This window comes from Rosa rugosa, chromosome 5, assembly GCF_958449725.1.
Source record: "Rosa rugosa chromosome 5, drRosRugo1.1, whole genome shotgun sequence".
NCBI classification, from domain to species: Eukaryota; Viridiplantae; Streptophyta; class Magnoliopsida; order Rosales; family Rosaceae; genus Rosa; species Rosa rugosa.
In genome coordinates, this window is record NC_084824.1 from 8,829,896 (window position 1) to 8,850,355 (window position 20,460).

The window sequence follows — 20,460 nt, forward strand, 5'->3', positions numbered from 1 at the left end:
TGAAGTTGAGAGCTACTAGCCACTCTTGAAACTCGATCTTTTAAGAACTACAACTCCAGAATTTCATCAAGAACTATAGATTGCAGCCAAGGCTGGGCTCCTCCCTTAATTCCTATCAAGAGGCTCCTTTTTTTCAAGAATAATATTTCTCTACATGGGATACCTTTAAAACTAAAGATACTTTATGTAAACTTGTCCATTGGGATACACTACATGAACTATAGAAAATGTCAGAAATCATAAAGCTACAAACCGATACATGTAAGATAAAAGCTCAAGACCAAAATCTCCAGGTATCCAGAAAGCCTCCTTCCAGTTAGGGGGGTGGATTGAATAACTAGAGTGCTTCATCCTCCCCTATCAAATCAACCTGACATAGAGGGGATGAGATGGGAATCCCATGCCACCTACTTTAGGCGCAACTTCTTCTTCTTTGGAGCAGGCTGATCATTAGTGACCTGCAAAGAATCAAAAACATGGATAAGTAACAGAACAAAGAAATGCAGACTGGTGTAATATTACGTACAATTGCAGCAATCCTAGATAACACACAACAGACGGTAGAATCTTACAATGTCTGGGCACTCGTACTCAATACCAGCAGCCTCAATTCTCTTTTGACGCTTCAGATCTCTCTTCTTAATTTTCTCCACCAGCTTTTTGTGCTCTTCCGATGTTCTTTCCTGAAAATCATCACCCCGCAATGAAAAATAAGTGGCAGGTTTGTTTGGTAATGTAAATGTTGTCAGCGTTTTTCATGTATGCAATGAATACCTTATCATGCCTCTTGCGCTCAATTTGAACCCAGTTCAAGGGTTTGGCTCGAACGTTGCAACCTTTCCACCTAGAAAACAAACAAGACAGACACTTAGTAGCTTCAGGGTAACGGACAAACCACAATTAGAGGATTACACAGGTCACCCTATTTCACATTGATCATCAACCTAAACTATTCGGGTTGGATGTCATTTTGATGCCAACATTAACTTTTGCTTGCCTAAATAAGATACAAACAAGTGAGTATACTCATCTCCTCCCTCCCTTCTCCATTTCAAGGGCCATCCCAAATCATTTGGTTCACTTTGAATGCACCACATTATATGAAATTCTTTGGTGAAAAAATTCAAGCCACTAAACAACTTAACCGCCATTTGATCCCATCCTAACTATAATATCATAATTAAAATTTAAAAATAGATGCAACTTCTTACAACTTCGGGTGAACTTTCTCTGGAGGAATAAGACGGGTTTGCAAAAGGTGTTCAAACAACAAATAATTATCCATAGTTTCAGCTACAATTTTCGCAACCTGCATACAAGGCAACAGAATGTTAGCAAAAAGGAAAGTTATTTGAAACAACAGGCTTTGGAAACTAGAAAATCATCATAATAAAATATAACCCACCCCAGGGTCCTCAAACTCGATGAAGCCAAAATGCTTGGACTTTCCTGTCTATTGACATTAGATGAAGAAAAAACGTTAATAATGTCACACAAAAAAAATCGACTATAAGAAAAATACAAAAGGAACAATCTCTAGTTTGCAAATGCTCAAGATTCTAAAGAGAAAAGAAAAAAGGCGTGATTCTGCTCAGGTAATACATGCTCAACTGAAAAGGAACAATCTTTTGTTTGCGAATGCTCAAGCTTCTAGGAGGAAAGAAAAAGCAGTGATTATGCTCAGGGGAAAAACTTACTCATTAACTCACTTAAAAGCACTCTCTATTCAGGAAGACTAGAATTACGCTTGCATAAATTTCTTAATGCAGAACATAAAACCTAATTACAAGTTGTCAGGAAAATCCTAGAAGATGTGATATGCCTCCAGTTAAACCCTCAAAGAAAATCAGATAAGTGATTCACAGACAAGCTGTTGGTAATTGCTACCACAAACTCAAAGTTTTAAGTCATCAGTCAATCACCCAATTATAGATTCAATCCCGGCATATTTACCTTTCTGTTGCGTACAATTCTTAATCTCTTAATTACACCAAACTGCCCAAAGAAACCTGCAAAAGATAGCTAATTAGCCGGAACTCAATCTAGCAACCTTCCCCAAACATTAGACAATTTTCTTCATTCATCAAATTCTAAAATCTACTGTACCTTGCATTTCTTTTTCATAGAAGCCATGCGGTATCCGACTGATGTATACAACCCTGGCAACATCTTCCTTCGGCTTCTCTTCCGGGAGCTTACGCGCAGCACCGCCTTCTAATGGCTTTCCTCATCAAAAAAAAAGAAAAAAAAATCATCATCAACAAATAAGAAAACAGCTAGAAACTCAAAAAAGGAGAGCATAATTCGAAAGTAACTAGGTTGATGGAATACCAAGAAATCAGGAGCAGCAGTAGCGGAACTAGCAACTGGTTTTTGAGCAGAAGCAGAAGCAGAAACAGCTTTGCTCAGCTGCTTTTTCATGGCCTTTTTCGCCTTCGCCCCCATCTCGCTCTGCACCAAACACAAACACGTCGTCTATTTAGAGCAATCAATCTCAAGCAATACCAAAACCTCAATATCTGGATGAAACCAAAATCTAAGGACCAGCACAGGAAAAATCATACCTAAAAAAAAAAACTTTGAAAAGGCGCAATTAACAAGCACAACCCAGAATCACAAACAGACCGGAGCTATGTCTATGAGAGCAGGGAAGAAAGAGGGTTTACCTGAAGAAAAGAGAGTACAGAGAGCTGGGGTTTTTGGAAGAGGAAGAGGAAGAGGCGCGTTTTGTGTTTTAGGTTTCCAGTTATACTTCTGATGTATTGGGCATGATATTGGGCTTTTGCATGGGCTTGGGTTACAATCACATATGATTGGGTCTTACGGTTCTGGATTTTGTCAAATTACAAAATTTATTTTCTTCTCTGAAAAAAAAAAAACTAAAAGCTAGTTATTATACTATATACTAAAGTTGGTGGGATGGTTACTGTTACTAAGCCGAGTAACAGTAGCGGCTCAAGCTGAGCCGATGACTGAAATTATGGTTTTGCCCTCCCTTTTTTTCCATTTTTACAGTCATGCCATTAGCCTTAGGTATAAAAGCCTTTGATCAGCCTGTGCTTTTTTTTTTTTTTTTTTCTCTTTTCTCTCGCTCTCCTCCACTTCTACCTCCGACCATGATTGAAGCAGAGCGTATATACTATATTGCTCAACCATGCATTAGAGGATCCTCTTAATCAACCTTTACTTTTGTTTCTGATGGGTGAGGATTGGCTTGAGAATTTTTTTCTGCTGGTCTCTTTTTCAGTTTATCAATCTCGATGGTTTTCATTATCTAACAATATTTCAGTTACTTGATTTGTTTTCAGCTGCATCCCTCTGTCGATTTCAACAGCCCATGTTCCACTTCCCAAGTCGAGGTGCCCTTTTCTTTTATCTGGGTAGATCTAGGATTCAAAGATTGTGAATTTGGAATACCCAGTTGGGTTTTGGTTTTGATGTTGTTCCTTTTGTTTGATTAGGTGCTAAAATTCAATTGGTTTCAGAAGCAATCAAATGGGAACGATGAGGTAAATTTCGCGTCTTTTTTTGTTGGTTTTTGTTTTGGTGGTGTGGAATTTAGTTCGAATGTGATTTCAGTTTGGTGTTGGGTTAATTGGGTTTTCGATTTTGATTGCTTTAGTCTCATCAAGTATTACTGGTGTGTTCTGAATTTAGTTTAAAAGTTGAGAACTTGAGGTTATTGTATTTATGGAACTTGGTTCAACAGGCGATTCATCTTTTTCATTCCATTTTGTTCAAGCTAACCAACTATAATACCCCCAAATCTTCATTAGCATAGTAACACCAAAAGATTAAGACTTTGTGATCCCAATACTTCAATGTCAGAAGCAGAGACTGACTTAATTCTCAACAAACTAATGTTATCTATGACTTAAACAGTGAAGTTACAAAAACTATGAATTAATTCTCAACAAACTGATCGGGAAGTAAGTTTCCTAAATATCTCCTTCCTTCCACCGAGAAAGGTTCATTTCGAATCACAAGAGAAGTAGTGTAATATAATTGGGTGCATTGCGTTTCAAAAGTTTCCAGTACTGGGTTTCTTGATTAAGAATTGAAATTTTAAGATTATTTTCGCCATAGGGCTATCTCCGGTTTTGATAATTATGGATATTATTGTGCTATCTGGGGTTTCAGAATTGTGTGATAGTAATGGTTTCATTGCGGAAACAAATCATCATGGCCAGAGATGGAGTAAGAATTGTGAAACAAATATAATTGGGTGTAGGTAGACTCAAGTCCTGCTCAATTTTTTTGATGAAAAAATTCTTTCTGGGTTTTGGTATTTGTGGGAATTGGATTTGGATTGCTTTTATATATATATATATATATATTGTGTAGATACGGCAGGATCACTACCAGTACATGAAGAAGAGAAAAAGGGCTCCTAAGGAAGTTTAGACTTCATGCCAAATCCCAGATCTATGTGGTTTTGGGATTTTGATGTTGTTTTCCTTTTTTATCATTATTTGATCTCCGTTTTGTTAGGACAAGAGTATTCGTTCCGGTAAACCTGATAAATTTGGATGCAGGAATAATTAGTTTTCAGTACTTAAGGCTGTTTGCTGATTCACTAACTCCTCTCTTCCTTTTTCTTTGTGCAGTGCGTTTCAAAAAATTCATACAAGAGACTCTTTTTTCTACGATGCCTGGCAGGTACTTAGACTTGCATTCTCTCTGAGTTTTCATCAGCTTTGATCGATGAATGAAGTTTGTCAAAGTTCAGTAATTGATTTTCATTTCAGCAAATCATCAATTGGAATTAGATCAGGCTTACGTTTAGGTTCAATAATCTGAATCGAGTGATGTGTGTTTATATGAGAAGGAATTGATTCAGGTGCATTTTTGTGAGAAACTTCATGATTTTTCAAGAGTGAATGCATGCAGGAGAGAAGACTACCTTGCACAACACAAAGATGTAATTGATTATGGAGAGGCTTTTGTCATGCGTGGTTTGATTAATGTATAAGATATGTTAAATTCTCTATCTAGCCTATTTACACATAGATTTAGAGATTAATCACAGTTTTAGTAAGTTGAATTTAACTTTCGTTATAAGGATGCAAATGTGTGTGGATATACTACATTACCACAACGTGGGATTCTATATTTACCCCTGATTGATATAAAATATGCTGAGTTTTGGTTTTTTCTTAAAAACAGTATATATACCAAAAGTACTTCAAGAAAAGCCGGATAACCCCAAGATTCAAAAAAGCTAGGACAATCAGGACATCCCCTATTTTCTGTAATTAGTTTGAATGTACTACTATGTTTTGTAAAGAATTATATTTGCAAGTAAAAAATTTTTAACTATAGAACCCGCAACATCGTGCGGGCCTCCTTTCTAGTTTAGTACTATTTAAAATGCTTAGTACAGATATTCAAAGAAATCCATGGTTAAACATGAGGGATTTCGGTGTTTCATGATACAGAATTTGCATGATTTTAAAACTCTTGCATTGACACAGATTCTCCAATAGTTTCTTCTAAAATTTCGACTAATAATATGTTGTTTTATTATTATTATTATTATTATTATTATTATTAATTTGTTGCATCGAGAGGGACGTAATACCAATACTTCGAGCGCTCATAGATAACCTACATAAATTTTCATAGAGGACATTCTTAATAAATTTCGGTGCCTTATCTAAAATAAGATCAATAGTATAATCTAAAATAGCAAAGTGTGCTAATCTGTCAGCAACGCTATTTGCTTCTCTAAAAATATGTCAGACAAAAACAAACTCAAAAGCTTGCATATATTCTTTACAATTATCAATTATTCGACTTACCTTAGAGTTATTTTCCCCTTGATGGTTCAGTGCAGCTACCAGCAACAATGACAACATATTTTAATCCAATTTTTACGGTCCAATACATCATTTATGTCATCTCGATATGATTGCCTAATTTAGTCTTTTCATTCCCAAGCACTAGTTTGAGGGGGGATGTTAAGAAATGGTCAATGTCAACATAGATAATAGTCAAGTTAGTATAAATATGGACTCTTTTCATTTATTGAATCTTATCCTTTATTGTAAACAATTTAGGTCCTTTTGAAACAATCAGAATCATATCAAAGTAGCTCTCAGATTTTTCTTTGTTTTCTTCTGCTTTTTCTTCGTCTTCAACCTCTCACCATCTTCATCAAAAATCTAACATGGTATCACAGCAGTTTTTCTTCTCCCAAGATTTGGGTCAATGGCCCCAGCTACCACTGCTCCGACCTTGAATTAGGATCAATTTAGTTTTGGTTGCCCCTCTCGTTGTAATTTTCCTTTCTTTTTCAAAAAATAAAAAACATGTGCTTTTAGTATCCACCAACATCTTTCGAGGGGTAAGGTTGTTGTCTTTCCCTTACCCGTCTTGATGTACTTGTTTCTCTTTTTCTTTCAATAAATTTCCCTCGTTCTACATTATATAATCTCTAATCACGTTGAAGTTCAAGTACCTTCACATGAACTTCAAGTGAAGAGAATGCATTGTTTGCCGTTACTTATCCAACATGGAAATTAAAAGTATCAAACGTGATGTGTGGAGTTGTGGTGTTAAACTTGTTTGAATGGGCATTCGAAACATGTTTTATGGCATCACAATATCACATACTATAAATGATAAAACAGCTCTGCATAATATTCAGAAACAAAAGGAAGAAACAACTCCAAGTAATATCTACTTATTCAGACGCGGTTCTTCACTTCTTTGTTTTCCTTCTTTGACAAGCCATTTCCAACGGGTTTGGCGGATCTGAAAAGGAGCCATTCAAAATTTGTTGGAATATCCATTTGTTGGCAGCCTCAGTGAAATGCGTCCCATCCCAATTAATCCTAGTCATTGGATCCTTGCACGAGTTAGCGATTACTACCTCTTTGCCGTTGATAGTCTTCTTCGCCCCACACTTCTCATGTAGGTTGTAATTGTATTTCCCACCACGACCACAACATGCTACGAGTGGCTTCTCAAATCCTACAAATTCATTCAAATTTGCAACTTAATTTACAAAACAGCATATATATAAATACATGTAAAATTCGAAGTATACATAAAACTAGTTAAGGGATTAAGGGATGTGAACTATTATTACCATATTTCTTGGCTTGAGTAATGAGGGTGTACTTTAGTGAGTAGATATCCACATAGGTGAATGCAGCCATGGGAAGATCTTTCTCAAGCTGAACCACAGCTTCCTTTAATCTTTGGTTGAAAAATTGGGCCACATCATTAAACGGACTTGCACACCCATACCTATTATATTGGGCCGGGTTGACAAAGAACCGATCCAGAATATAGGGGTAGCAGCCCACTGGGCCTGTGTTGTGGATCCAAAATGTTCTTCCCCCTTCATTGTATACATTCTGTTTCACATGGTAACAGGTCCGGTTATGGAGTGATGTCTACTTGCACCATACACATAATTCAATTTGGTCAACATCATTCATTCCTTGGGTCCCTGCAGCAAATGAGCCAAATCGAAAAATTGTTTAACCGTTTGATTATGTTATTATAGTTCAACGTTATCTGATAAATTGTAACTCATATGATTAAACAGTTTTCGATTTGACTCATTGTATTCGTTGCACAAAGATCTAAAGAATGAACAATTTCAATCATTTAATTGTATTATATGGTGGCAAAAAAAGATGGATGCTCGCATTCTCTTTCTTTTCCGAACATCCACCCTAGATCCACCTGGTAAAATCGGGGGATCTCATTTCCATAAGTCCATCGAAAGTGGTAATACCAAAACAAAAAGAGAGAAAGGAAGTTGAACCTTGATGACATTAGAGAACTGGCCTAGCACATCTGGAACATAGGCCTTTATTTGTTCTATGGTCATGTTAAGCTTGTAACCAGCAGTGAGATCATTTTGGCCAATGTCAAAGGTATAGAGTGCTTGAGAAAAGTGCTCTTCTCTGGGAAGCAGTTTCTCAAATAACTCTCCTACACCAATTTGCAAACAATCCCAACTTCATCAACAACAGTTTGAATGCAAAAGTTTACTGTGAAACAAATCAAGAAGGGAAAAAGAGTAACCTTTTTTGCGATAAATTTGCGATCTCATATGGAAGTTTGAGAATTCAACATACTGCACATCTAAGGAAATGGGACTAGGTCCATATTGGATGGTCATGTTTGGGGGTCTAATGGTTGATCCTGCAGTAGCAAAATTTGCTCCATGGCTGAAGTTTGATCCAACCGAGTCCAAAAATGCACTCAGATGAGGTAATCTCAAGCTTTCAGCTTCGAAACAACAAGAACAAGAAGATTCATATACCTTAGTAAATTAATTTGCACATGTAAAATTAGTTCAAAGTTAGAGAATTCACCCTAGAATTTAGTTAAGAAAACTATGTTTCTATGTTCAGGTCACGAGTGGCACTTGTACTGTGTTCATAGTCAGTATAGGATAGGAGAGAAGTCAGAGAACCCAAATTTTGGGCATACATGTCTGGCATTGGAATTCTAAATAATGCATATGCAAAAGCTGAACTACTGGTCCTGTTTTTCAACTTTATATGATCTAATCCAAACCCTTCGTAAAATGGCAGTCACATGTATAACAGTTCCAGATTTGATGCTAGCAAAAACCCCAAATTCAACAGAATCCAACAAGAAGATGAAACCAGTAATATAATGATAGGGGAAACAAGACGATGAAAGAGATTGAAGTTGGAAACATACCTATGAAATCAATTATAAGACGACCATCGGAATAACGTCCCGAAGGTGTTCCAAAAAATGTCTCTCCATTGGGAAAAGGAGCTTGTCCAAACGCTGCGGACAGGCCCCCGGTGTCTGAGTTTGAGTCTCCAAAGTTGAATATGGCCGGAAAAGAACATGGTTTTGAACTAGTGCTAGGACTCAGAAGCATTGTTGCCCAAATCACAAGCCCAAAGGCAACATGTCTTAGAAACATCTATGTCTTAACAGTCTCTACAGAGAGAGAGAGAGAGAGAGAGAGAACTACAGTGAAAGGTATCAAGAATTCAAGATCATGAAATGTGGAGAGAAGATGGAAAAAAGAGACCAGTGCCCACTTTTGGGTCTTTCTTTATCCTTTTCCTGCTAAATGATTCTTGCATTGACCTCTTTCTTAATTAGCATTGTCTATATTTGCACGAAAAAGAAATGTAATTAGTACTAATCCATGATTGATCCTCCTGAATTCAAGCAAGCAAGCCTGTAAGTAATTTTATTATTCGAACAATGTAAGAGTCCCATGTGATCCATTCAAGAACATGACATCCAACAAAATCGAACGATACAGAGAAAGAGTCGCGCATGTGGTTCAGTGAGAATAATTACTCTATGGACCAATGATTTTATCTAGACAATCACGTGTACCATGACTCGGAAGCTTAAAATAATTTTTCGTTTAGTGGTGCTTATGGCAAGCCATTTTCAAAGGAACTGGAGGGTTCGAAAATGAACCATCTACAATCTGATCGAAGATCTTTTTGTTAGCTGCTTGAGTGTAATGTACCCCATCCCAATTTACCCAAACCGAAGGGTCTTTACATGACTTTCCCACTAATATTTCTTTGCCATGTACCTTGATCTTTCCTCCACATCCAAGGTGAGGATTGAAATTGTACTTCCCACCATGGCCGCAACATGCTCTTATCGGTTCTTCAACTCCTGCAATATAATGTTCATATTAGATAAACAAGCTCATTCACCAGCTCCATCCACAGATGGAAAGTGTAGGGTTAAGCACTTGCCATGTTTTTGTGGTTGGCTAATGAGGTTGAACTTGGCCTTGTATACATCAACATATGTGATTGCAGCTGAAGGTAGCTCTTTCCTTAACTGGACCACAGCGTGCTTTAATCCACGGTTGAAAAACTGAGCAAGTTCATTGAAAGGTGTGGCGCACCCGTGGCGGTCCACCTCCGAGGCTAAGACCGGTAGGCGGTCCAATACATATGGTAGACAACCGACCGGTCCCGTGTTGTGTATCCAGAAAAATCTACCTCCTTGACTGTGTACATACTGTGTACGGCAAAACCCGAAATTAATGAACACTAAAATTCGCTTAACATTACTTTTAGAACTGTTAAAAGCGTGCCATATATGTCATGTATGTTTTTAGGAAGAACTTTGATTTGTTTCGTTACAAAACACTTTCATGTTCATGCTTCTAACAAAAGTGCTACCGAGTTACCTTGACGACGTCTTTGAACTTATCGAGTACATCAGGAACAAATGCTTTAACTTGGGCGACGGACATGTTCAAGAACAAACCGGCTGTCAAGTCGTTCTGACCAATATCGAAGGTGTACAAGGCACGAGAGAAATCCTCAGCTTTAGGCATTAGTTGTGCAAAAACTCCACCTACATTGCAAGTAGTAACACTACTTCAGTATACTATAGTCAATGTTGTATTCATTACAAATCAATAAAACTAGCAAATCAAAATATTATAACCTCGATTCCGAGCAACTTGGGACCTAGGAAGAAAATCATAGAACTCGTTGTACTGAACGTTTAAGGAGATGGGACTAAACCCACTCTGTTGAATAGTTGTGTTCTGAGGCCGGATGGTCGATCCGGCCGTCGCGAAGTTGGCTCCGTGAGTGAAGTTGCTTCCCACCGAGTCGAGATATGCGCTGAGATATGGTAGTCCAAGGCTTTTAGCTGAAACAGAGCATTCATCCTTAATTATTAGATAATCTGATTTGCTGTTTTGCTTAATGCCATGTGATTAATAATTTATAAATATTGTTAATGATTTTGGCATTTTGGGAGCTTCCAAATCGGCTTCAATTATATAATAAAACGTGTGTTATCTGCTAAATGTAACAGTAACAACGTAGGACCGACAGATTTCAAGGCTGCAAAACCGGCCTTGAAAATGTAAATTTAATACGTGAATGACGAGAAAGATAGACACGTATATATGATCGTTGTTAATTAGTTTTCAAAGACAAATTATTGGTAAACTGAGATACCTATAAAATCAATGACGAGGCGGCCGTCACAGTACCGGCCAGCCGGGCCGTGGAAGAAGGACTCGCCGTGAGGTGAACGTGCCTGGCCGAAGACTGCAGACAAGCCACCGGTGTCGGAGTTTGAGTCGCCGAAGTTGAATATGGCTGGGAAGTTACATGAATTAGTTGAGGCCAAGCTGACTGCAGACAGTGACACCAGAAGAGTGAGAACTACTAGTATTGTTGAGGAATGTGATTCCATAATGAGAGAGGGATAGAGAGATAAAGAAGAAGAAGAGAGCTGGGGGAGTGATGCAAACTGGAATAGTATAGTGTTCTTTTATAGATGAGATGAGAACTGACACAAGGATGAGGTGTAATGTGTATGATTGACTGGATAGGCTTAAGTACTAATTCAGGTAATTAATTAGGAAGCTCTAACTCAACTCTTGAGAATTATTTTTACAATTAATGACACTAATATCTCTCAACAGCTTTTTTTACTTGAAATTGACTGATAGAACACCTTTTGTGACCGAATTTGTCACCTTTTGAAATTTTTGGAGCTACTTTTAAGAGTTTTGACCAGAAAGCCTTGCACCCACTAACTGGAAAAGTTTATGGAAATCAGCAAATTGACTTCATGGCCCAATGGATAAGGCGCTGGTCTACGAAACCAGAGATTCTGGGTTCGATCCCCAGTGAAGTCGCATCTTACTTTTTTATGATTTTGTTTTAGTCCCACAAAAACAAAATCAAACCCTGCAACATGCAAGAGTAGCACCACTAGAGAGCATCCAAAAATCTCAGTGCCGTTAACAGTACCTTTCATCCCACATTGAAGAGGGTAATCACCGGAGCTTCTTCAGCAGCACTGTGCTAGAGGATCACTAAAACCTGAAGTTCCCCACCACAAGGAGAAAAGAAGGTTTTGAACATGCCAAAGGAGGAAGCATAGAAATGCTACCTTCACTTTGTATAGGCTTGAAGGCGAAGAAACTTACCATACTTTTGTGCTTCACTAATATGTGTATATTTTGCTGCAAAGAGATCGACATAAGTAAGAAGTGCATCTGGAAGTTGGGTTCTTAGTTTAAACACTGTATCCTTGAGCTGTCTGTTAAAGTCTTGAGCTACCTCATTGGAAAGCTTTAGACAACCATTCTGGTCCAGGTCACCTGCTTCCGGCAGTTTATAGAACATTATATATAGGACTGACATAACCAGTTGACCATCAGTTTATATATGACCTCCAACTGGTTCTGTCAGTTTATATATAGCAGGTGACCATCAGTTTATACCCACACTCGGTCCATATGACCTCCAACTGGTTCTGTCAGATCTTTCAGCAAAGGGTTATATAATGTGAGTGATTCTGTGAAGCAATTATCAATGAGATCAGTCTGCCATATCAATTAAGACTATCATACAAAGAATCACCTCAGAAAAGGATATGTATCGATACAAATGATCAAACTCTTGGTTTAGCACAAAACTAATAAAAAACAGAGAGAGGCTGTGTCCTGGAAAATAGAAATTATGAAGCTGAGGCTGAAACTTTATGTTATCAATAGCCGAGTGTATGGAAAGGAGTGAAGGGTTCACAAAATCTGTAGAGCGAGTCTTGGATTTGAGGTCTAACTGGCAATAGATGTGAAGATAAACGATGAAAAAGACAAAAAAAAAAAAAGCCATTGTGATATTAAGATGACCGTTATATAATCAGCTTCCATTTTTCTAAAATGAGAATCTATTCATGCAATAGTAGCACCACTAGTTGAAAATAATCATATACAACATGAAAATGTTTGTAACACAGTCAAAGTTCCAAGTGATCAAAGGTGTGAAGGCTTGCGACATGCTTCAGTGATCGAAATTGGAGGGTCTGAGAATGAGCCGTCTATAACTCGTTCGGCTACCCATTCGTTTGCAGCATCCGAATAGTGCACACTGTCCCAGCTAATGTACTTTGCAGGATTACTACAAGAGCCACCAAATACTTCAGTGCCATTGACAGCAGTAGTATTCATCCCGCAATGGAAAGGAGAATCACCTTGGCGTCCACAGCATTGAGCTAGAGGATCACTAAAACCTGAAATCTCCAAACACAAGGAAAAGAGAGTTTTGAACATGCCAAAGAATGAAATACAGAAATGCAACTGTCAATTTGTATAGGCATAAAGACGAAGCAGCTTACCATGCTTCTCTGTTTCACTAATAAGCGTGTATTTTGCTGTATAGAGATCAACATATGTAAGAACTGCATCCGAGAGCTTGGCTCTTAGATTAAGCACTTTTTCCTTGAGCTGTCTGTTAAACTCCTGGGCCACCTCATTGTAAGACTTCAAACAGCCATTCTGGTCCAGGTCATCGGGTTCTGGCTGATTATGTGCAAGACACATAGGCAAGCAGCCGAGTGGACCTGTGTTATGGATCCAAAATATTCTTCCGCCTTGCTGGTATAGTTGCTGCAAAACTACAATCTCATTATGCTGTTTGAGAATATAATCTATTGAGTACATCAAAGCTAAAACAGATATATAGCTAGGCACTCTGCTGACAGAGCTGTCATTATTTAACATTACATATTACGAAATCATGTGACAACTACATTGAAAAGAATTAGTACTGGAAATCGTCTGTTGTCATTGTAACCGGTTTACTGCTCAGATAAACTACAAGTCTACAAGGTATACCCCAAACAGGCAATCATGAAATGACTATATGCTTAAGAAACTTGTACCTCTATTGTCAAAGCTAACTGAGCTGTCATGTCGGAAATGGATTCCAGCACTTGGTCCACCGTTTTAAACCTTAATCCAGCATGAATATCGTTTTGTCCCATGTCGAATGTGTACAATGCCTTTGAGAAGTCCTCTGGTCTTGGGATGCTGGAGCTGACATATGAGCTTTTATCTGAAAATCAACCACAACTGAGTGCAGCATAACCTATATGATTGAGTAACTCCCCAAACTCCATATCACAAAAAGGTTTATTTTCAGAAAATGTCTCTAACCTTGACTTAGAACCTCATTTACACGAGCTTTAAGCCGTGCAAATTGCGAAAACTGTATGCCAAGAGAGATGGGGCTAAATCTTCCTTCGAACAATTTTCCGTCTATTGGCAAGATTGTAGATCCTCCCGTTGCGAAATTTGCTCCATGACGGAAGTTTGCTCCAACAGAATCAAGATAAGCACTCAAAAATGGCAAACCCAACTTCTGAGCTGCAAGATTGCCAAATAGAACATTTAGATCCCAATAGGGTGCAAACACAATGAAAACATGCTACAGAAGGTTGCTACAAGGTTATAGCACCACAAGGCTTGAAAGCATTATGTAAGATTCTAAGTTATAACTTTTATTAGGCCATGAAAAGCTACCACTTAATGTCATTTTAGCATCTTACATGCAAAGAACCATACTAATAAGATACTGAGAATCGTTACATAGAATAGTCACTATAAGAAAGATGCATACAGGAGATAAAGAAGAGCATCCAAGACTTTAAAATCACAATCCACACTTCTACATGCCAAAAGTTGACATACCGACCTATAAAATCGATCATGAGACGCCCATCGGAGAACCTTCCCGAAGGTTTGCCAAAGAATGTATTGCCATAGGGAGAAGGAAGCCGATAAAACACAGCTGATAAAGCACCTGTGTCGGAATTTGAATCGCCAAAGTTATAGATTGCCGGAAAGTGACAACCACTTGATTGAATCTTTTGGGGTCTGAGGCCCAGAAAAACTGAAACTACACCAACAAAAACAACTCCAACTGCTACTGCTTCCACACTCCTCTTCAGTCCCCAGTGCCCTCTCACAGGGTCCATACGAGCCTGTAACTAGTTCTGTCACACCTTTCAGCAAACAAGAAATATATATATATATTGTCATGCATGTCTGAGAATCATAGAATCAATTAGTACAAATCTTACAGAGATGAAGGCTGAGAATCAATAGGTTGAATATATGGTTGTGCTTGTGTTTTGTAGTGCATTCGTTGAAGAAACTGATTTGGAGGATTCATAAAATCTGAAGAGGGAGTCTTGGATTTAAGGTCAACTGGTAGTAGATGCAAACGTAAACGATAAAAATTAAAAGGGCCATAGAGATCCCGTCGTCATTACTATATTCGGCTTTCATTTCATCGTTCAAGACAAAGCTCACCTCGTTGAGTTGGTCTTCCCACCGACATCATATATACTTTGTACAAAAAAATAGCGTCGGAATTGTAGCTGACAAACAGAGCAGTTTTCTTCACCAAAATAAAAAAAAGCGTTGAGGTTCCCTCCTCTGAGACAAACGAAAACAGAAGGAAGCAACTTGAATGTCTTTGTACGTTAGTTATGACATAATAGCAGTTTTGCTTTCGGGTTGGAAGTTTAACAGCTACTAGTAACTCCAAAGTGATTAAATTGGTTTAGGTAAAAATTGAACGCATACAAAAAAATTACCAGGACTTGGTGCACTAGTATTGAAACATGTTTTTCTTTCTGTATTACAAAAGTCGAGCATTCACACAACAAAAGGAGAGAAGAGAACCAGTCTGCAAGAACCTCCAGAACAGTAGAACCAAATCATCTGTATAACACAGAGACAGTCGTCACAAAAATAGTCTAGCGAGTCCCATAGTGTTTAGTAAAATTGGATCCTAAGATCAATACAGGCTCCTTGATACAGAACAGACAAAAGAAAAAGAAGGGAAAATTGCAATTTTACATAGGTTCAAGATGGAACAATAGATCAACGCAAGAGTTTCTCCCGGTGCCAGTAATCAATAATGCTTGCTCCATTTCCCGGAGCAAAATGAAGAAAACAAAAAGAGAGACGCCAAAAATTATTTGATTCTGCTTGTCAAAGGTAGAAGATTAATTCAATGAATCCATAGACAGTTGTGTTGTTCACCATCGCTCTCTTGAACTTGACCTGACAAATAACAAGGTTCAAACATAATGTGCATTTTGAGTCATTCATAATCAAACTCCTAAGAGGCTGAACAAACGCATATTAAAGGAATCCTCACCTGTGGAAGTCTCTGTTCCCTAGAAATCCTCCTTCTCTGCTACCTTGGAATCCTCCTTCTCGGTTACCTTGAAATCCCCTTTCCCTGTTACCTTGGAATCCCTTTCTGTCATCAGAAGGCCTTCCCCACGCATCTCCTTTGCCATGCGATCGAGGTCTATCCATATATTCCATATTTCTGGAATCTTCAAATGACCCAGAATGAGAAGGTGTTCTTTCAAGAAAGCTGCCAGGCCTGCCTGCCCCGGACCCAGGCCTGCCTGCTCCGGACCCAGGCCTGTCAATGGCTTTCTGCCCAAAGCGAACTTTGTCATCCAAATCGTGGATCAGCAACTCCAATTCCCTTTCCTTTTGAAGTACAATATCATGTAGACTTGGCTGGGTGCCACTAGAGTCTTGCACAGTTTCACTGTTCACGTTATTTTTAGATTCAAGTTCCTTCCTTAAGCCATCTATTTCTTCCTTTAATCTTTTTTCTTCCTCAGTTTCGGGCCTGCAAGATTTTTTCTATAAGAGCTCAAGAACACAAGCTTCCATATAAGCATGCAATCCACCAAACAGAACCAAAGACAAGAAAAATTAATATTACAAGTTAGGCTACTGTATAGGTTTGACTTGCAAGGTTTCGTATTCCCAGATTTATCTTTAATGCAACATTCATTAGCATTAATAATATTTGACCAGCAATGTTATTCAAAGTTCTCAAGCTTCTTTAAGTTATAGTAGACAAGCAAGAAAACACAAGAGCAGAATTCAAATCAAGGTGTGTGATTGCCTACAATAATCTTTTCAACATCTTTAGCACCCAGAAAATTATTAGCAATTATGTCAAAATGCCCCAGAACCAGTTCCCAGACCATCAGGCAAGTTGAGCTTTACTAAGTCGAGGAACTCTTTCACAACAAGTAAATCTTCCAAGTGTCCATTCATTATCAAATAGGAAAATTATAAAAGCACAGAGCATTGAATAGTTCAACAAACAAGCATCTTATTATAATATGAAACTCCTGACTGTAGAAGAAGACACCAAGCTATACAAGCCTAACATCCAGACAATTCCTAATCCTCCAATCACATTGTTATAAGAAGTCCAAAGGACATCCCCTTCGGCATTTTCTTTGCACGGTGCTCTATGATATCCTTCACTACAGATGGCGAAAAGAAAAAGAAACAACCTCAAACTATCTATACAAAATCTTGATATATTCACTGCCCAACAATGGTAGCACGACAAAGTGGCATGTGTGTACCATAAGAAGAGTGGGAAGGGTATAACAATCCCTGTATAGAAAACTGTAAGCATATAATGGGAAACTGACACCGATGAATAATATCCAATGGCCAATATACCAAAGCCAGACCACGAGGAGGTTGATAACCCTAGGACAAGTGCTTCTTCATGCACATATATGTTTCTTCCTAAGCTGGGATATTTGGCCTCTAGGAACAAATAGATTGATTGTCTTCTGTCTCAGTTTTGGTTAGGTACAAGCTTGTGGAACCAACTCCCAGACAACTTATCAGTTAACATCTCAAGCGCACACTAATCTATTATGTCCTTGGCACATTTGAAGTCCAACAAAACTCAATATATCTAGCCCAAAAGTGGTCAAATATTCTCCCAATTACTATTATGGCAGCTTATTGCAAATGAGAGACTGTTTTTTTTTTTTTGGGGGTGTGGGGAACTGAAGTCGTTAAGAAAATAAAGAGGTCCGAAAACAAGAGACTGAGAATGAATTGCCAAAATCTATATTGTTAGTAGAGGATCTCATATGGCATGCTCGGAACAGCTTCATGACAAGCTATTATGTCAGCCTTTTCAGTTTAGAAAAGCACTCAGTGAAGTGTTTAGTTGCCAGTTCAGTAAATCCAAAACTAGACAGATCATCTCGACTAATATACTACACATTAACCCTCCCTCAAGCATTATACAAGATCAACATTAATGCTGTTAAGAAAAGTAAGTCACTACGACAAAAGATATAAACAAATGCAAAACTTACCTCTAAACTGATATACGAGCATACAATAACAATGCAAAACATACCTGTCAACAGAGCGATGCTCCAACTGTTGATCAATCTTCCTCCAATCCTTACCTCGCTCCTCCAGTAACACTTCCCTCGGCTTGGCATCCCCAAAAGGGTTTACTTTCGGCCTCGGCTTTACCACATTCTCAATCCCATGCAGCGCAGGACCCTCAGACCTGCTCGATTGCGCACTCGAAGGCCGGCTTGAATGTGCACTGGAAGGCCTACTCGTCTTCTTGGCCCCGATTTCGGAGTCCAGTTTCTTATAATCCAAGCCCTTCTCAGCCAAATTCTCCTCTCTAGGCCTTGCTGCCCCAAACGGGTTTGGCTTATTGGTCTTCACCACCGCAGGTGGCTCATTCAACCCTACGTCTCTCCGGGGATCCAAAACCAATCTAGGCCGCTCTCTCTCAACCCCATCACCACCACCTCCTCCTCTAGCCCAGCGATCAGGCTCGGGACCCGAATCACGAAACCCGGACCCAAATGTGGATGATCTAGCTGGAGGGCCGGGCTGGACAGGCCTTTTCCCAGTAGCCCAGTTATCAACCTCGTCAGCCCTAGAAAAAGCTCCACCAATAGCACCACCACCAACACCTCCACCACCACCACCGCCTCCGCCGAGCGAGCCATACCGGTTTTGTCGACCGGAATCGAATGACTGTATAGGCTTCTTCGTCGAGGCCCAATTGTCGACCTCGTCAGCCCTAGACGGCAAATCCAAATCTGAAACCCTAGAAGGCGGACCCCTCCGGTCGTCTTCAAATCCACCGTAGGATCTTCTGCCACCTCCTCCCCACGACCCATCTGAGTCCTCGCGGTCCCTGCCCCGACCCGGATTGGGCCCGGGGCGGCCGTAGGAGGAGAACCCGCCGCCGAGGCGGCCGCCGTACTGCATTTCGTCGGCGGAGCGCTCTTTTGGGCCGGTGGGGAGGCGGAGCATCTCGTCGGGAGTGAGGCGGGTGGAGCCGGCGGAGGAGAAACTGCCGCCCATGGTGAATTCGGAGAGGGTCACGGTCGTCTTCTTCTTCTTGGGCTTGGTGGTGACGGCTTCCTTGAGGCTGGGGAAGCTCTGGGACTCGGCGGCTTGGGCGGCGGCGAGCTCCTCAGCCTCGGCCCGCTCGGCCTCGGCGGCCCAGGCGCCGATACCACCCCAGGGTTTGGACATGTTCGACGGTTTAGCGAGAGATCTGAGAACACGAAATCAGAAGAAATGGACCAGAAAAATTTGAAAAACCCAAAAAGGGCGTCCTTTTATGAAATATATAAGAAATTAAAAAATCAACAGCCGGGGCTCCGTTTAGTGAATCCGGAGCTCCGAGAAAAAGCGAAGGAGAGGGAAAAGGGGTTCGTGGCGTGTTGGAGCGTGCGCGTGTCGGATTGAAATGAGCCCGGACCCACCAAGCCAGATGCTTCAGTTCTTGGCCGTCGATCTCTTGGACCTTGAGGGACTCGTGGAATTGGGAATTATATTATATTTAAAAGGTGGTGTGTGACTGTGTGAGTTGCTGGGTGTTGTGGTGTGGCCCACCTGGAGCTGCTTTTTGACTTCTCGGTAGTTGACGGTTGTGATTAAGGTAGTTGACGGTTGTGATTAATTTTGTCCGTCATTACCCGGACAGCGGTTCTGATTGGTCAGTGAAACTATTTCCTTCTGATTTTTTTTATGGGAAAATGCTAAAGCTACTTTTGTGTAGGGATTTTTTTTTTTTTTTCGAGTGAAACTTTTCTTCCTCCGTAAGCAAAAGGAAAATATTCTCAACAAAAAGAAGTATGTATGTATATATATATATATATATATATATATATATATATATCTACAGTTGTCTCACTTCAAATAAGTATTATTAACCATTTGGATGAAGTAAATCAAATTTGATCGAATTTTTTTATCGATGTGATTTCTGGAGAGAGCAAAAACCGACATCTTATGGGCACTGCAGTGGTCAGTATGGTCAATGATTATGATGTTCAGTTATCGATTTGGTGAATTTATCTATTACAAATATTATCACGCAATTCGAGCACCAAGTCAAGACATAGTTCAATAAGAGTTCGCGAGCCAAAACTGACGGATTATTAATACACAAAATAAGATTCACGTGGTGTTATTGACCAAGAATATATTGTTCAACCACTCTCGGATGTAAATCCAATAGTGAAAATAATTATATTTAAGTTGAGTTGTTTTATTTTTCATCTTTAAATTTACATCCAATAGCGATTGAACATAGTTTTTATAATCAGTTACTGACCAGATGAAAATCACTGTTTATACACAAATCCAAATAAATTCCCTTTCATTATCGAATACCCCCTTTAAAACGTGTCAAGTAATTTGAAGTCTTTAAAAACAGTGTAGTAGATTAGATGATCGATATGGGCTAGAGTAGTGGACTGTAGATTAGATATTTAGATCAAAGCCTTGGGCCTCGGGCCTCGTTACTCACAGATCCA

At 39.3% G+C, this 20,460-nt stretch overlaps 5 protein-coding genes, 1 long non-coding RNA gene and 1 other non-coding gene across 12 annotated transcripts; 2 read left to right on the forward strand and 5 right to left on the reverse strand.

Moving 5' to 3' along the window:
• Positions 1 to 160: 160 nt before the first annotated feature.
• On the reverse strand, positions 161 to 2,758 carry LOC133709481 (uncharacterized RNA-binding protein C1827.05c). 2 transcript variants are annotated; one of them, XM_062135249.1, is made up of 9 exons: positions 2,667 to 2,758; positions 2,332 to 2,451; positions 2,107 to 2,221; positions 1,954 to 2,009; positions 1,406 to 1,453; positions 1,212 to 1,309; positions 775 to 844; positions 573 to 683; positions 161 to 458 (listed from the first exon to the last, which is right to left on the reverse strand). In XM_062135249.1, the coding sequence occupies exons 2-9, from the start codon at positions 2,443 to 2,445 to the stop codon at positions 408 to 410; spliced, it is 663 nt and encodes a 220-aa protein (XP_061991233.1). In that variant the 5' UTR covers positions 2,446 to 2,451; positions 2,667 to 2,758; the 3' UTR covers positions 161 to 407. The 2 variants fall into 2 exon arrangements, with proteins under 2 accessions (XP_061991233.1, XP_061991234.1); XM_062135250.1 differs by having other exon boundaries at positions 2,565 to 2,694.
• A 313-nt stretch (positions 2,759 to 3,071) lies between these two features.
• Positions 3,072 to 5,064, forward strand: LOC133710315 (uncharacterized). The gene is made up of 4 exons (XR_009846598.1): positions 3,072 to 3,202; positions 3,290 to 3,359; positions 3,462 to 3,509; positions 4,608 to 5,064. It is a non-coding gene; the product is annotated as an uncharacterized LOC133710315 (long non-coding RNA).
• A 1,457-nt stretch (positions 5,065 to 6,521) lies between these two features.
• LOC133710708 (GDSL esterase/lipase At3g26430-like) lies at positions 6,522 to 9,079 on the reverse strand. The gene is made up of 5 exons (XM_062136844.1): positions 8,692 to 9,079; positions 8,044 to 8,250; positions 7,781 to 7,950; positions 7,094 to 7,364; positions 6,522 to 6,975 (listed from the first exon to the last, which is right to left on the reverse strand). The coding sequence occupies exons 1-5, from the start codon at positions 8,924 to 8,926 to the stop codon at positions 6,704 to 6,706; spliced, it is 1,155 nt and encodes a 384-aa protein (XP_061992828.1). The 5' UTR covers positions 8,927 to 9,079; the 3' UTR covers positions 6,522 to 6,703.
• An 82-nt stretch (positions 9,080 to 9,161) lies between these two features.
• LOC133710707 (GDSL esterase/lipase At3g26430-like) lies at positions 9,162 to 12,025 on the reverse strand. 2 transcript variants are annotated; one of them, XM_062136843.1, is made up of 6 exons: positions 11,766 to 12,025; positions 10,962 to 11,141; positions 10,438 to 10,647; positions 10,175 to 10,344; positions 9,732 to 10,002; positions 9,162 to 9,648 (listed from the first exon to the last, which is right to left on the reverse strand). In XM_062136843.1, the coding sequence occupies exons 1-6, from the start codon at positions 11,770 to 11,772 to the stop codon at positions 9,386 to 9,388; spliced, it is 1,101 nt and encodes a 366-aa protein (XP_061992827.1). In that variant the 5' UTR covers positions 11,773 to 12,025; the 3' UTR covers positions 9,162 to 9,385. The 2 variants fall into 2 exon arrangements, with proteins under 2 accessions (XP_061992827.1, XP_061992826.1); XM_062136842.1 differs by lacking the exon at positions 11,766 to 12,025 and having other exon boundaries at positions 10,962 to 11,693.
• TRNAR-ACG (transfer RNA arginine (anticodon ACG)) lies at positions 11,578 to 11,650 on the forward strand. Its single transcript has one exon. It is a non-coding gene; the product is annotated as a tRNA-Arg (tRNA).
• A 458-nt stretch (positions 12,026 to 12,483) lies between the features above and the next one.
• Positions 12,484 to 15,129, reverse strand: LOC133708817 (GDSL esterase/lipase At5g14450-like). 4 transcript variants are annotated; one of them, XM_062134349.1, is made up of 6 exons: positions 14,884 to 15,129; positions 14,496 to 14,805; positions 13,958 to 14,167; positions 13,684 to 13,856; positions 13,138 to 13,408; positions 12,484 to 13,032 (listed from the first exon to the last, which is right to left on the reverse strand). In XM_062134349.1, the coding sequence occupies exons 2-6, from the start codon at positions 14,776 to 14,778 to the stop codon at positions 12,776 to 12,778; spliced, it is 1,194 nt and encodes a 397-aa protein (XP_061990333.1). In that variant the 5' UTR covers positions 14,779 to 14,805; positions 14,884 to 15,129; the 3' UTR covers positions 12,484 to 12,775. The 4 variants fall into 4 exon arrangements, with proteins under 4 accessions (XP_061990333.1, XP_061990334.1, XP_061990332.1 ...); XM_062134350.1 differs by having other exon boundaries at positions 14,496 to 14,784; positions 14,884 to 15,127; XM_062134348.1 differs by having other exon boundaries at positions 14,496 to 14,790; positions 14,884 to 15,125.
• A 366-nt stretch (positions 15,130 to 15,495) lies between these two features.
• Positions 15,496 to 19,252, reverse strand: LOC133708816 (eukaryotic translation initiation factor 4B2). The gene is made up of 3 exons (XM_062134346.1): positions 18,021 to 19,252; positions 15,972 to 16,463; positions 15,496 to 15,874 (listed from the first exon to the last, which is right to left on the reverse strand). Exons 1-3 carry the CDS (start codon positions 19,169 to 19,171, stop codon positions 15,850 to 15,852), a joined length of 1,668 nt encoding a protein of 555 aa, XP_061990330.1. The 5' UTR covers positions 19,172 to 19,252; the 3' UTR covers positions 15,496 to 15,849.
• Between the last annotated feature and the right edge of the window lie 1,208 nt (positions 19,253 to 20,460).

Bases quoted from the DNA above. Each gene is read 5' to 3' on its own strand.
- LOC133708816 (XM_062134346.1), bottom strand. From the start codon at position 19,171: ATGTCCAAACCCTGGGGTGGTATCGGCGCCTGGGCCGCCGAGGCCGAG. The intron at 16,464-18,020 runs GTATGTTTTGCA...AAAATCTTGCAG, and splicing joins GAGCATCGCTCTGTTGACAG to GCCCGAAACTGAGGAAGAAA. The intron at 15,875-15,971 runs GTGAGGATTCCT...GTTATTTGTCAG, and splicing joins GGGAACAGAGACTTCCACAG to GTCAAGTTCAAGAGAGCGAT.
- LOC133709481 (XM_062135249.1), bottom strand. From the start codon at position 2,445: ATGGGGGCGAAGGCGAAAAAGGCCATGAAAAAGCAGCTGAGCAAAGCT. The intron at 2,010-2,106 runs GTACAGTAGATT...TATCTTTTGCAG, and splicing joins CTATGAAAAAGAAATGCAAG to GTTTCTTTGGGCAGTTTGGT. The intron at 459-572 runs GTAAGATTCTAC...GATTCTTTGCAG, and splicing joins AGTACGAGTGCCCAGACATT to GTCACTAATGATCAGCCTGC.
- LOC133710707 (XM_062136842.1), bottom strand. From the start codon at position 11,202: ATGGAATCACATTCCTCAACAATACTAGTAGTTCTCACTCTTCTGGTG. The intron at 10,345-10,437 runs GTTATAATATTT...CTTGCAATGTAG, and splicing joins CCAAGTTGCTCGGAATCGAG to GTGGAGTTTTTGCACAACTA. The intron at 9,649-9,731 runs GCAAGTGCTTAA...ATTATATTGCAG, and splicing joins TAGCCAACCACAAAAACATG to GAGTTGAAGAACCGATAAGA.
- LOC133708817 (XM_062134349.1), bottom strand. From the start codon at position 14,778: ATGGACCCTGTGAGAGGGCACTGGGGACTGAAGAGGAGTGTGGAAGCA. The intron at 13,857-13,957 runs GTTAGAGACATT...GTTGATTTTCAG, and splicing joins AAATGAGGTTCTAAGTCAAG to ATAAAAGCTCATATGTCAGC. The intron at 13,409-13,683 runs GTACAAGTTTCT...GTAGTTTTGCAG, and splicing joins AGTTAGCTTTGACAATAGAG to CAACTATACCAGCAAGGCGG.
- LOC133710708 (XM_062136844.1), bottom strand. From the start codon at position 8,926: ATGTTTCTAAGACATGTTGCCTTTGGGCTTGTGATTTGGGCAACAATG. The intron at 7,365-7,780 runs GTTCAACTTCCT...CATGTGAAACAG, and splicing joins AGTTCTCTAATGTCATCAAG to AATGTATACAATGAAGGGGG. The intron at 6,976-7,093 runs GTAATAATAGTT...ATGAATTTGTAG, and splicing joins TACTCAAGCCAAGAAATATG to GATTTGAGAAGCCACTCGTA.